General features: G+C 52.5%; 1 protein-coding gene across 1 annotated transcript in view; it reads left to right on the top strand.

The window, feature by feature from the left end:
- Nucleotides 1-14,577, top strand: part of EFCAB8 (EF-hand calcium binding domain 8) — a 65,286-nt gene that overhangs the window by 22,920 nt on the left and 27,789 nt on the right. Inside the window, exons 10-16 of the mRNA XM_043602587.1 lie at nt 1,852-1,982; nt 8,728-8,795; nt 9,118-9,269; nt 10,689-10,826; nt 11,281-11,394; nt 12,582-12,809; nt 13,567-13,637. Of these exons, the coding sequence (XP_043458522.1) occupies nt 1,852-1,982; nt 8,728-8,795; nt 9,118-9,269; nt 10,689-10,826; nt 11,281-11,394; nt 12,582-12,809; nt 13,567-13,637 (902 nt within the window). The remainder of the gene's footprint in view (nt 1-1,851; nt 1,983-8,727; nt 8,796-9,117; nt 9,270-10,688; nt 10,827-11,280; nt 11,395-12,581; nt 12,810-13,566; nt 13,638-14,577) is intronic.

Genomic DNA, 14,577 nt, shown 5'->3' with positions numbered 1-14,577 from the left:
GAGATACGGAGGGCAAGGTGTGGGGAACGGGGCCTGGGGCTTCTCTGCCATCTCTGGGCACACGCCTCACCCCACACCTCCACATGTTCACCAGCCCAGAAGCTCTCTGAGCCCTGTCCTTTTGGGGTTTTTTTGGAGTTTAATCACATAGGTATGATTGATCACATCATTGCCACTGTTTTTTTTTAAGCACTGACGACCAATTCATCCTCCAGCTCCTCTCCTCTCCCCAGGGGCCAGGGGGGTGGGGCTGAAAGTTCCAACCCTCCCATCTCCTGCTTGGTTTCCCTGGCAACCAGTCCCCATCCTCAAGGGCTTTCCAAAAGTCATCTCATTAATGTAAACTCAAGTGTGGTTGACACAGGTTTGTTATGAGTAGGAACACTTTCTTACCACTTAGGAAGTTCCGAGGGATTTAGGAGTTCTGTGCCAGAAATGGGCATGAAGACCAAATATATACTTCTTTTTTTAAAAATTTAGGGGTGCCTGGGTGGCTCAGTCGGTTGAGCGGCCGACTTCAGCTCAGGTCATGATCTCACGGCCCGTGAGTTCGAGCCCCGCATTGGGCTCTGTGCTGACAGCTCAGAGCCTGGAGCCTGTTTCAGATTCTGTGTCTCCCTCTCTCTGACCCTCCCCCGTTCATGCTCTGTCTCTGTCTCGAAAATAAATAAACGTTAAAAAAAATTTTTTTTTAATTTATTTATTTTTGAGAGAGAGCGTGCAATTGAGGGACAGAGAGAGGGAGAAAGAATCCCATGAGGTGCAGAGGGAGAGAGAGAGAGTGTGTGGAGCCAGAGCAGGGCTTGAGCTCACCCAATGCGGGGCTCAAACTCACGAACAGTGAGATCATGACTGTAGTCGGATGCTTAACCGACTGAGCCACCCAGACGCCCCCAAATACATATTTATTACAAATCACGGTATCACAGCTTACCACCTTCCAACTTTGTATTGTCCACCCATTCGTTTCTCATCCTGTTACCCTCTCGGGATTGACAGCTCCTAAGGACAGGCACTTGGCCTGTTGTCCTGTCTCCAGTGCTTAAAAGGGCTGGGCCTTAGTGGGCTCCCAGTACATTTGTTGAACAGATAAACAAACGAATGAATGAATGAATCTGACACTAGGGGCAGACTGAGTTGTGTGGTCCCAGGCTCCTAAATGCTTCTTTTCTGGCAGGTTGGATCCCTCAGGCCCTGGGACCCTATCAGGGAGAGTCACCCACAAATACTGTCTTTTCTGTCTTCTGTGGGAATCTCATCTTGGGCTTGGTTTTCTGTCCCAGTTGCTGAGTGTCCCACATTCTGTCTAGTGCCCTGGATTTGGCACCTTCGCCATGACAGATGCTCAGTGAGGCAGCATATGCGAAACCTAGCCCAGTGCCCACAGCCCCCTCCATGTTGTCCCGAAGAGGGAGGTCCCCAATGTGGAGGCCAAGCACAGGGCTGACCCGCAGAGCCAAAGCTAGAGAATTCTGAGCCTGTGCCATCAAGGCTGCCCCCTGGATTGTGGGTCTCAGCCTTTCGTTGCCTAACTTGCACCAGATAACATTCCCACGGGGAAGCATCCAAGGCTCCCTGTGGATAAGAGGGACTGAGGGCTTGGCTGACTCCAATCCGTTCTCTCTCCTGCATGGGATGCGGTGACAGTGATGTCACATGGGCCTGACCTTGCCTGTCCTCTAACTTATAAATTTGGGTGCTTTTCACCTGTCTCACTGACCAAGTGATGCCACAGGACTAGGCTGGGATCCTGGGGCCATGTTGCTGTGTCAGAGCTGTGATCACTAGAGGGTATTAGACGTGGTGACTTCCTGGCCCTTCCAGCCCCTACCACTGCCACTCTCCTTCTAGGCTCTTCATCCCAACTGGTGCCAGCAGGTCAAGTTCATCCCCCAGCTGAACATGGTGGCCTCCTGCTCAGCCATTGAGAAGTCCTCTCTGGTGCTGACCTTATTGCCGTCCAAAGGTCTAGAGAGTCCTAAGTAAGGAGCATCTCTCTCCAGGCTGGGGCGGTGGGGCTGGGAGGGGGTGGTGTGATGGTGCCTCGAGGGTCTAGCTTCGCCTCAGCCACATGTGGCCATCCCTGCTGAGAGTGGGCCCGCCCCCAGGATGGTGGCATCCCGCGGATCTTGCTGGGTCTGAGGAAGCAGCGCGTGTCCTGTGGGCCAACAGTGGGGTATGGCGGTTAGTAGTTGGGCTCTACCGTGTATTATTTTTTAAATTAAGATGTAACTGCCATATGACATTATGTTAGTTTCGGGTGTACCACAGAATGATTTGGTGTTGGTATATATCGGGAAACGATCACCACAATTAGCGCACAGTTACAATTGTTTTTCCCGCTACAAGAACTTTTATGGAGTCTGGTTTCACTGTCAGCAGCAAAAACGTAATAGGTTTCTTTTACCCACCAGTTTATACACAACACTCAGCGCAGAAGCTGGCACATAGTGTGAGCAGGTGGCAGGAAAATATTTTCTCAATGAAGGAGTGACTGTGAGTTGCTTTCCCTCGTGCTCCTCACTCGGTGCCCCCGTCTGTAGAAGGCGGTGATGGCCCCACTCCTTTCCCTTAGTCTTAGTCTAAGTCTCGCGGCTTAGTGGAATGACTGCTGTTGGTGATACATGGTCACTGATTGGCAGCACTTTACCCTTTGGAGATGGTTCTAATCTGGTTCCTTTGTTCTAAGTTCCTCTACCCCAGAGTCAATTCTTTTCTTTTCTTTTGTCTTTTCTTTCTTTTCTTTTTTCCTTCATTTTCCTTTCCTCTGTCCCTCCCTCCCTCTATTCCTTCCCTCCTCTATCCCCTCCCTTCCTTTTCTTTCTTTCTTTTTCTTTCTTTCTTTCTTTCTTTCTTTCTTTCTTTCTTTCTTTCTTTCTTTCTTTTTCTTTCTTTCTTTCTTTCTCTTTCTTTCTTTCTTTCTTTCTCTTTCTTTCTTTCTTTCTTTCTTTCTCTTTCTTTCTTTCTTTTTCCTTCCTTCCTTCCTTCCTTCCTTCCTTCCTTCCTTTCTTCTTTCACAATAGTGATTAGTCACACAAGTCTATGTACCTACGTGTCCCTGTAAAAAAGTAAAAACATTATAAATAAAGCTGCAATCCTACCCTTGCTCAGTCCTCGCTGTCTCACTCTGCTCTCAGATGTCTCACCTCTATCATTTTCGTGTGTACTTCTCAATGTGCATTTCACAGTAGGTGTTTTTTTTTTTTTTCCCTGAGGGTTTTTTCCCCCCTCTTGCCTCTGCTGTTTTCCTCCTGCTGTACGTCTTTACTCCTTGGACCCTTCAGGTCTGTGACATTTTGCTCCTGGGCAGGTGGAACCATGAAGGGCAGCCCCGTCTCCCTGGGGGGAGTAGCAGGAGATTCAAGGCCTGTGTTGGGGGGAGCAGCTGGGTGAGGCACAGCAGGAAGGGGGAGGGCCATTTAGGCCCCATCTCTGTCCCTTCCTGTCCTGGTTGTTTGCCAGAGGGAAATTCAATCCTGGGATGGTAGGGCTAATTTAATCTGAACTCCTCATTCTATAGATTGGAAACTTGAGACTCAGGGGGAGGAAGTGATTTGTCTTGGAGCAGACGTCTGAGCGGGGGACGTGTTCCAGGCCTCACTGTGTGTCCAGTGTCCCGTTAACCAGAGTACTCTGTGCACATCCCCACCCGAGCCCTGGAGCTAACAGCTGCTTGGGGGAGGGGGCCTCGGAGAAGGCTGGTGTGGTGGGGAAGTTTCGGTCTTGGCTTCCGTGCTTGGAGTGGGGCAGTGTGGTGGGGTTCCACTTGGAGCTGTTTTCCAGCAGAGGCTCATCTTTGCTTTCAACGTTTATTTATTTTTGGGACAGAGAGAGACAGAGCATGAACGGGGGAGGGGCAGAGAGAGAGGGAGACACAGAATCGGAAACAGGCTCCAGGCTCCGAGCCATCAGCCCAGAGCCCGACGCGGGGCTCGAACTCACGGACCGCGAGATCGTGACCTGGCTGAAGTCGGACGCTTAACCGACTGCGCCACCCAGGCGCCCCGGCTCATCTTTGCTTTGATGGAAGTATTACCTCATGCCTGTGATATGTGTTTCATTCAGCTTCTTATTTTATTGGGTCTAAATGGCAGGTGGATATCACAGGATTACCTCCTCCTGGCCACGAAGGCCTCCGTGGTCTGTCCCTGCTGCCTCCCTAATCTCACCCCTTCTACCTTCCCACTCCAGCTACACGGGGACCCCTTGTGGTTCAGCCGTTCCCTGCCCCCGGCGCCTTTGAATTGCTTCTCTCTGCCTGGTATACCCTTGTGTTTTTTTTTTGTTGTTGTTGTTTTTAAGTTTATTTATTTTTGAGAGAGAGAGTGAATGGGGGAGGGGCAGAAAGAGAGGGAGAGAGAGAATCTCAAGCAGGCTCCACACTGTCCGCACGGAGCCCGATGTGGGGCTGGAACTCACCAACCGTGAGATCATGACCTGAACCGAAACCAAGAGTCAGACACTTAACTGACTGAGCCACCCAGGCGCCCCGCCCTTGTTTTTTGTTGTGTGTTGTTTTTGTTTTTTGAAACATTTCATTGCTAAAAATTCCAAACACACACCAAAGTAGAGAAAATAGTATAATGCTTTAATATCACTGGTACCTAGTCCAAGTTAATCTTCTCCCGTTTGTCTCAAACGTGTCTTTTTACAATTATTTGGAAAGAGATATAAACAAGTTTCTAGGTCTTAAGCACAGGAACGGTGAGGTCTGATGCAGACCGGCATCCTTTGGGCCACTCTGTTGCAAGTGAAGTGAGCAGGCGTGGAGATGGGGACTCCAGTGGCGACGCCATTGTAATAATTCAGCTACATATGGTGATGGCCTGGAATCGGGCGATGGAGAGGAGACAGAGAGATCTGAGATGTATTTGGGGGCAGGTTGGAGAATGTATTTTTACACAAACCTGCCTCTGTGCTTCTGGTTGTCTGCATGCAGTACACATATCAGCCAGCAGGTGGCACCATTGACTGCTTGCTGGTCTTGAGTTCCAGGCGAGGACCTCTTGGGGCGTGGCCTCCGCAGGTGGGGTCTGGCACTGTCACCCCAAACTCTGCCTCTAAGTCAATACTGCCCAAAGCAATCTACACATTCAATGCAATCCCAATCAAAATTGCACCAGCTTTCTTCTCGAAGCTAGAACAAGCAATCCTAAAATATGTATGGAACCACAAAAGACCCCAAATAGCCAAAGTAATATTGAAGAAGAAGACCAAAGCGGGAGGCATCACGATCCCAGACTTTAGCTTCTACTACAAATCTGTAATCATCAAGACAGCATGGTACTGGCACAAAAACAGACACACAGACCAGTGGAATAGAAGAGAGACTCCAGAATTGGACCCACAAACATATGACCAACTAATCTTTGACAAAGCAGGAAAGAATGTCCAATGGAAAAAAACCAGTCTCTTTAACAAATGGTGCTGGGAGAACTGGACAGCAACATGCAGAAGAATGAAACTAGACCACTTTCTTATACCATTCACAAAAATGGATAAAGGACCTGAATGTGAGACAGGAAACCATCAAAACCCTAGAGGAGAAAGCAGGAAAAAATCTCTCTGACCTCAGCTGCAGCAATTTCTTACTTGACGCATCCCCAAAGGCAAGGAAATTAAAAGCAAAAATGAACTATTGGGACCTCATGGAGATAAAAAGCTTCTGCACTGCAAAGGAAACAATCAACAAAACTAAAAGGCAACCGATGGACTGGGAAAAGATATTTGCAAATGACATATCAGACAAAGGGCTAGTATCCAAAATCTATAAAGAAGTCACCAAACTCCACACCCAAAAAACAAATAATCCGGTGAAGAAATGGGCAGAAGACATGAATAGATACTTCTCTAAAGAAGACATCCCGATGGCCAACAGGCACATGAAAAGATGCTCAACGTTGCTCCTCATCAGAGAAATACAAATCAAAACCACACTCAGATATCACCTCACACCAGTCAGAGTGGCCAAAATGAACAAATCAGGAGACTATAGATGCTGGAAAGGATGTGGAGAAGCGGGAACCCTCTTGCACTGTTGGTGAGAATGCAAACTGGTGCAGCCGCTCTGGAAAACAGTGTAGAGGTTCCTCAAAAAATTAAAAATAGATCTACCCTATGACCCAGCAATAGCACTGCTAGGAATTTACCCAAGGGATACAGGAGTGTTGATGCATAGGGGCACTTGTACCCCAATGTTTATAGCAGCACTCTCAACGATAGCCAAATTATGGGAAGAGCCTAAATGTCCATCAACTGATGAATGGATAAAGAAATTGTGGCTTATATACACAATGGAGTACTACGTGGCAATGAGAAAGAATGAAATATGGCCTTTTGTAGCAACATGGATGGAACTGGAGAGGGTTATGCTAAGTGAAATAAGTCACACAGAGAAAGACAGGTACCATATGGTTTCACTCTTATGTGGATCCTGAGAAACTTAACAGAAGGCCATGGTGGAGGGGAAGAAAAAAAAAGAGAGGGAGGGAGGCAAACCATAAGAGACTCTTAAAAACTGAGGGTTGATGGGGGGGTGGGAGGGTGGGGAGGGTGCGGGGTGGGCATTGAGGAGGGCACCTGTTGGGATGAGCACTGGGTGTTGTATGGAAACGAATTTGACAGTAAATTTCATATTAAAAAAAATTAACTGTTTTCTAATTCGAAAAAAACAGAAAAAGCCTCAGCTTCCGAGGCAGTGTGGGCCTGAGAGGTTGGCTCCCTGGCAGCCAGCCTGAGCTGAGTTCTTGAGGTGCTTGCAGCCAGCAGTGAATCTGAGTGGAAGAGCCCTGGTGGAGCCCGAGGGAGCGGGTAGCCGAGCGTGTAGACCGGCCCACAGCGTCTTCCCTGCATCCCCTCTGAGCTTCCAGTCCCTTCTCTGCCCAGCAGCCATCTGCAGACTGGTCTCCTTCGCCTCACCTATCAAAGCCACCTGTTTATTTCCCTGCAGGACTTACCATGATTTGTGAATGTCCATCTCCCTGTCTCTGTTCATTTATTTGCTCCTGCTGTTTCTCTCTGGAAGGAAAGCTCCATGAAGGCAGGGGCATCACATCTATGTCCCCGGTAGTCCTGGAAGGGCACAGGAGCCAGCAAATCTTTGTTGCACCAGTGAGTGAGTCAGCCTGAAATAATTTCTAGTGACCGTTCTTCCAGAAGGTTTCTCTGTGTGTATATGCACACAGGGAGATGTATCTGGTTTGACAACAAATGAAATACGTTTATTTGTTATGTTCCTCTTGGAGTTTCAATTTTTCGAGGAATCCTTCTGGCAGTAGAAAGGAGAGCAGGTTTGGAGGGGGAGCAGGACTAGAGGTCAAGAGACGCGCTGGGAGGCTGCACAGAAATGAAGGAGGCCTGAACTAAGCAAAGGCCGGGGCGATGGTGGGATGTGGGCCAGGAGGGTTTAGGGCCCAGCTGGGTGATGGGAATGCTGGAGAGGGAGCCTGCAGGATGACCCCCAGGCAACCGGGTTAGAGCCCTGGGGAGTGGCAAAGGAACCAGTTGAGGGGCAGGTTCAAGGAGGGCGTGCTGTGTTACGGGGCTGGTGTACCGTTCGATGGGGGCCTCTGAGTTGAGTTCATTAGAAGGGAGAGTTTGAGTAGAAGGAGCTGGCAGAGTGGGATGGATGGGCAAGAGGGAATAGCAGATGCAAAGTACTCTGGGGCCTGGTCTTCCTGAAACTCTTGCCTGCCTCACCCTGGCCCTCCCGAGCCCCATCCAGCCCTGCTGCCCTCTTCCTTTCCTGCCACACTCACCCTGGGTCTGAATCCTGATGCCCCCACCTTGCCAGCCTTGTGGCCTTAGGCAAACTCCTTACTTTCTGCTTTCTGTGTCCTCATGACACGGTACAGGGCTGACGACGCTTTCTAGGATTATGTGAGGGGTGCGGGTGATACACGAAACAGGAACCAGCACAGAGCAGGTAGGGGCACAGCTCTCAGTAGCTTTCTTCCCTTCCCTCGGCCCTTGGAATCTCCTCCTCCTCCTCCTCCTCCTCCTCTTCCTTCTTCTCCTCCTTCTTTTTCTTTTCTTTTCTTTTCTTTTCTTTTCTTTCTTTCTTTCTTTCTTTCTTTCTTTCTTTCTTTCTTTCTTTCTTTCTTTTTAGTGTTTATTTATTTTTGAGAGAGAGAGAGAGAGAGAGAGACTATGGGTGGGTGAGGGGCAGAGAGAGAATGAGACACAGAATCCGAAGCAGGCTCCAGGCTCCACACGGTCAGCACAGAGCCCGACGCGGGGCTCGAACTCGTGAACCGTGAGATCGTGACCTGAGCCGAAATCAAGAGTCGGATGCTTAACCAACTGAGCCCTCCCCAGGTGCCCCATGGAATCCCCTTCTTTTTAAAAAATTTTATCATGGGTTGGGGGAACACCCGTCTCAGTACGGTTGGAGCGAGGATCATGTTAGGTTTGCCCTTGGAACGAGGCAGATGTGTCCCAGCACTGAGTTGTTGCTCGTGCCCTGGGGTCGCTTCCCCTACAGGTGAGGGGTGGGCGCCTCCTCCACGAGACCCGCGGCAGCCGCTCTGGCTACAGTGCTCAGCCCCGACTTGGCTGCAGGGTGAGCCCTGGACAGGGTCTCTGAGGCTGCTCCTGCCCTTCGTGGAAGAGGTGATGACTCTCCCTGGCCTCCCTGCGGCCCTGCCTCCAGCTCCCCTCCACCCCAGCCTCAGAGACTCCCCGGGGCCCTGGCTCCCAGCCTGCAGCCTTCCCCCTTTGCTGTTGTAGGTTTTCAGTGCTGAACTTAAGAAAAGGGATTCTTTGCTTTGATTACTGCCCAGACAAGAACTTGGTGGGTAAGTAATCTTCACGGCACATGAAGCCGCTGGCCTGGAGGAACTGGAGTGAGGCTGCTGGGGGCGTGGGACTATCAGAGCTGAGGAGGAGGGCTTGCAGGGCCCGGGTTCCTCTCCTGCTGCTCTGGTCCCCACTTGTGGGCACCTGGGGTGGGGTGGTGACTCAGTCTCTGCTTGGCACGATGGGGCAGCAGGGGGGCGGACTGTCACGACCACCCCCTCTCCCCCCCATCTGCTGCACCTGCCTGGGGTCCAAGGCATGGTCCCAGGAGAAGTTCTCAGCGTAGGACCCCAGTGGTTAACACCCATTTTTTGACCCCAGTGACTGGCGGCTATGACCCCCTCATCCGCCTGTGGAACCCCTTCTTCTCAAAAAGGCCCATGTGGCTGATGAAGGGGCATCAGACCTCTGTGACGCACATCCTCATGAACAGCAAGAACAGCAGCATCCTCTTCAGCATCTCCAAGGACAAGGTGCTGTCCTCGTGGAGCATGGCTCTTACACCCACTGGTCCCTGTTCCCCGGCAAGGACGCTGGCCCAGGGATGCTGATCTAGCTCGGTTAGCTGGGGCCCAGGGGAATGGTGTGACCTCCCTGCCTGTGGCTGCACACCTAGGCTAGGGCGTAGAGGGAGAGGCCCCAGGTGGAATCACCAAGAAGGGGCCATGGGTCTCGAGAGCCCCCGCCAGAGGCCTGCGCCCGCTCTGAGCGGTCCACCAGAGCTGGGTTCCCGTGTGGCCCAGCCTGGCTTCTTACTCTGTGGTCCTGGGCCAGGCCCTTCCCTTTTCTGAGCCTCCGTCCCCTCATCCACAGGATGGGTTGTTGGGAGTGAGAGGAGAAGAGCTGGTGGTAAAGCCACGGTGTCATGTCTGGCGCATAGTAGGTGTGTGATACGTGGGAGCCATTCCCTCGCCCTCCCTCTGCCCCCGGACCCAGACTCACACCTCAGCTCTCCTAGTGACCCCTTCTTGGCTTCCCTGGCTCTCAGGGCCTGACTGGAACTTCTCCAGTGCCTGGGGCTCCCTCGCTCAGGGCCTGTCCCTTTGCTGCCCCGCATCGATTGGTTCAGAGTACCCCCCATCTGCTGGGCTGCCGGGTGTTCTGGTCAGTGTGGGGATTAAGGCCAACGGCTCCAGGTGCCCTCCATCCGGGCACAAGTTTGTGTCTTCTGGGACTCAGGAGACTGAGAATTGGCGGGACCCTTGGGTCAGCCAGGCCACCCTCCCTAACACGGCCCACACTGGCTGTTGTCTGGCATCTTCCCGGCAGCCCCCAGAACCGGGTGTCATGGCCTATGCTGAAGGATCCAAGGCTGCAGGGGCAGGCGGCAGGGGCGGGCGGGCCCCAGTCCTCACAGTAGTGATGGGCAGAGCCAGGATATGGACTGGAGTCCGGTCGGTCCCAGTCCCTGCCCTTCCCTACTTACTGCTGGTGTCTCCAAGCAATGTGTGTCCCGGAGGGACTTCGTGGGGCCTCTCTAGGGACAGCTCTTCCACTTGCGATGAACTCGACGGGCTGCCCTGGAGACAGGTGGGCTTTTTCGGCAACTACGTTGGTAGCCACTGTGTGTCCTGCCTGGCGTTAGCCGAGGTCGGCTGGAGTGGAGACTGTGAGGGTCTGCAGGGGCACGTGCTGTCTCTCTTGGTCTTCATCCTCAGCCGTTGAGGGGAGGCCATGGGGGGAAGAAGCCTCGGGGCGGGGGGGGGTTGCCCCAACTTTCTCATCTGAGCATAAGAACGGCAACTCTGTTACGCGGTCGGGATCTGTGCAGCGGGCGCGTACGGGAAGTGCTTACACTGCGTGCGGCTGGCCCTGCTCACATCCCAGGCCTCAGGGGCCGGCCGTGTCCCCCAGGGCCCACTCTCGGCCTCTGCCTGCTTCCCACCCCCCAGAATATCCGCGTGTGGGACATGCAAGACTACATATGCCTTCAGTCCTTTTGTGGGAAGCTCTTTGCCCTGGGCAACTGCCCCATCACCAGCGCCTACTTCCACGAGAATGAAGACAGCCTCGTCTGCACGACCTACTCAGTGAGTGCTGCACGGGGAGGGAAGCCAGGGGCAGAGACTACGTTAATCAGACACCGCCCATCCCTCAAGGAACCTAGGCCGTAGAAGAGCAGAGAATGTCCGCAGAAAATGCTCTGTGTGGTGATGGAGATTTATGCCCGGTACTTCTTGGAGCATAGGGAAAGGGTCCTTAGCCTAGCCTGAGGCAGGGCATAGTCAGGGAAGGCTCCCCGGAGGAGGAGACACCAGATTGATGCTTTTTGCTTCCTACAAGTTATGAGGGACGTTGGGACTCCCACAGAGTAGGGGTGAGAGGTATCGGCAGGCATGCTGAGGAACAGGAGGCCTTGCTGGGCTCAGGCCTGCGCACAGTCAGGATGTCTTAATGTTGCAATTTATTGGAAGTGTTCCCCTGGGGCCAGTCACTGAGGGCAGAACCCAGTGCCCAGTTGCCTGCCCCTCTCCTCACCTGCAGATTGGGATCCTAAAAGGGTACTTGGAGACCAAGGGGCCTGGGAAAGCAGGGGAGAAGACCTCGACTTACAGCACACCCCTGTGCGCCATCCTCTACAGTAAGATTTTTAAGCAGGTGAGCAGGCTGCGGCCGGCCATCTCTTGGGCTGGCAGGAGTGCCGGGTGATGCGGGGCAGGACCCAGACCTCCCGCCATGCCCGGAGAGCGGTCAGCACAGCGGTAGGGTGGGGTGGAATTCATAGCATTGATGGTGGCGTGGGACAGCTGCTTGGGGGTAAGAAGCAACCCCGAAGAGGGGTCGGCGGCCTGAGGGGGGCAGGGGCTCTACCACTTGGTCAGTGGATCACCTCATTCCCCCCAGCCTGCGAGCCCCTGGCCACTGCTGCAGGTCAGCTCTGGACGCGCCGCCTCTGTACGCGGAGTATGAGGTGGAACACTAGGTGTGGGCCGCTCTGCGAGGTTCCCCAGGGGGGTGCTGTTCCTGGGTGTCATTATCCAAGAAAGCCCAGTCCAGGGAAGGGAAGTCCAGGGAAGTCTAGCACCCTCATCCCGAGTAGAGATCTCTGGGTGGAGCAGAACAACTGGGCATATGGTTTTTGAGGGGTGGGGACAGAAAGGGCTCCCAGGCCCTCTTCCCACTTCCACTGGGACCCCTTTTCTGGCCTGGGCTCTGAGCAGGACAGGCTGTATCTGCTGCAGAGATAGCCTTTGGCTGCACGAGGCCATCGTTCACCTCTCTGCACTTCTCTCTCAGGCTGGTTCCCGGCACCACCATCCCACACAGCTTAGGGCCCTTCGATGCCTTCAAACAGTTAAAAAAAAAAAAATCCCCAGTTTTTCTAGATTGTTCTCAGCAGGAGGATTGGTCTGAAACAGGCTCACCTGCTACTGTTGCATTGAAGTGGAGTGACTATCCTTTGTTCTCAGCATTTTCTTTCTTAGGGAGCAATTAGTGTGTTTCCTGTTGTTTTCTCCCCCCACCATTAATGATGCTTCAGTAAACATCTTTTCTTACTTAGAGATTATTTTCTCTGGATAGATTCTGAGTTAAAGGGGATTTCACCAATGTGGTTCCTTCTAAAAGAGTTGTGCCAGTTTGCACTGGCCTGTGCTCCAGAGCAGAGGAAGGCCTGTTTTCAAGAGGGGCTTATCCAGCAGCAGGAACGCTTTGAATGCCTGTCTTCTCAGTGCAAAGCGGGGATGTGGGGGGCTGGGCTGGCCCCAGCCATGACAGGGGGAGGCCACCCTTGAGAGTGGGGACACTCTGTTCTCCAGGAGCCCCAGCCGTGTGCTCCCCCACAGGTGGTGAGCGGCTGCCTGAGCAGCTTGGTGACAGTGTGGGAGATCACGACGGGCAGGAGGATGATGGAGTTCTGTGTGACTGGGGACCAGCACGTGGAGCTGACCACCATGTGCCTGGATGAATCAGAGCGGCGCCTGCTTACGGGTTTGTGCGACGGCACCATAAAGATGTGGAACTATGCCATTGGCGAATGCCTGCTGACCTTCCCCAACCCGGACCAGCTGGAGGTCGGTCTGGTGTGTCAGCGGTGCCCGGGGGGTGCCTTGTGAGAAGCAAAGCTCACCTCTCATGACCCTGGGGGCGCACTATCTTTTTATGCCTCTTTTTAAGGCTGTGCGTATAGACTGCCTGGCTTCTTGCCTTCCTGAGCCTTTGTGTTCTTGCCTGTAAGGTGAAGGTAGGGAACAGTGCCTGTCCTTAATAAGGATTCTTCGAGGGCTGGCTACCCTTGTTCTTTTAATTTGTTGGCACTCCTCACCCCAGGTATGAGAGCTTTGGATGGCATTTCCAACAGTGGGGCCTGGTGAGCCCCATGCTCACTCCTGTCTGGGAAATGCTGGGTCAAAGGGACGGGGTTATAAAGATAGTCTGTGGGTGTGGCATGGAGCAAAGCCAGCAGTCTCACTTTGGGACTTGAGCCCACTACTAACTCTTACGAAAGTCCTTGAACCAACTCAGAAGGAGCATTTGGCCAAGTAGCCAGGGATCTGAGTACTGGTGCAGATTCTATCAGTTATTTGACCTTCCCAGTTATCCCCCTGTTGAATGGCCATGGATCCCTACCCTGTCTACCTCCTCCGAGTCTATCAAGTGAAATCATGTGATGTGAGAGCGCTCTGAAAAACGTACGGTGGTATCACTAGAGAACTCTTATCATCGTGGAGAGGGTTGACTTCTTGCTCGGTATGATTAAGAAGACATTTGGGGCCCAGGGCCATTTTCTCTGAGGCACCTTAGGGCTCTGTTTTCTTTTATTGTCAACAGGTTAGCGGGATTGTCCACATGAACAAGGTGTTCTACGTGACAGGATGGAATAAGAGAATCACTTGTTTCACGTGAGTGGCAAGGGTGTGTGTGGGGAGCTAAGGGCGGCTGACGGTTCTCTCTGCTTTGGGTGGGTTCCCCTATTCCTAGCTTCACTCGCTTTGGAAGTCAAGCAAGAAATTCATGGTGGGTAATGTCCCTTGCTTCATTTGCTCATCCATCCGTTTGTCCACCGTTTCTTGAGTATAACATGTCCTAGGCTTTGTGCTACATGCTGGGGGTGGGTATAAGCAAGAATGTGTCCCCATCTTCCTAGAGGGAGGCAGATGCTAACCAAATAACTTCATTTATAATGGTAAAGTCTGTTGAGTGCTGTGGGCAGGAAGAAGTACTGGTTTGGTTTTTTTTAATATTTATTTTTGAGAGAGAGAAAGGCAGAGTGAGTAGGGGAGGGGCAGAGAGAGGAGAACAGAGGTTCTGAAGCGGGCTCCTTGCTGACAGCACAGAGCCTGATGTGGGGCTTGAACTCACAAACCGCGAGATCGTGAGCTGAGCTGAAGTTGGACGCTTAACCAACTGAGCCACCCAGGCACCCCAAAAGTATAGGTTTCTATGGGAAGGGAAGGGAAATAGGATTTAGTCTCAGGGGCAGTCAGGAAACGCTCATCTGAAGCTGTTGTGGGTGGAGTGGGATCTTCTCAATGAAGCAGCAAGGGACTTGGGGTGGGAGAAACATTCCAGGCAGAGGGAACAGAATGTGCAAGTCCTCTTCCTCTTCAGAGGGCCTTTCCAGGGCCATGGCTTCCCTGCTTTAATCCTTACTCAGCTGTCTGAATGGGGCGAATCTGTAAGATTAGTTGATGTCAAGCCCCTAGGACAGGGCCTTTGTAGTAGACACATGGTAGGTGCTTAGTGAATGAGGTCAGCGGGGCAGAGCTTCCACCTGAGTGTCCTCTTCTGAGTCGCCTCCCGGAATCTAAAGGCCTCGGTGATCCCCCGACCCGGTGCGGC

The sequence above is a fragment of the Prionailurus bengalensis genome, chromosome A3, assembly GCF_016509475.1.
Source record: "Prionailurus bengalensis isolate Pbe53 chromosome A3, Fcat_Pben_1.1_paternal_pri, whole genome shotgun sequence".
Classification (NCBI taxonomy): Eukaryota; Metazoa; Chordata; class Mammalia; order Carnivora; family Felidae; genus Prionailurus; species Prionailurus bengalensis.
The sequence above is the reverse complement of the archived record's forward strand: the minus strand, read 5'-3'. Positions and strand labels throughout refer to the sequence as shown.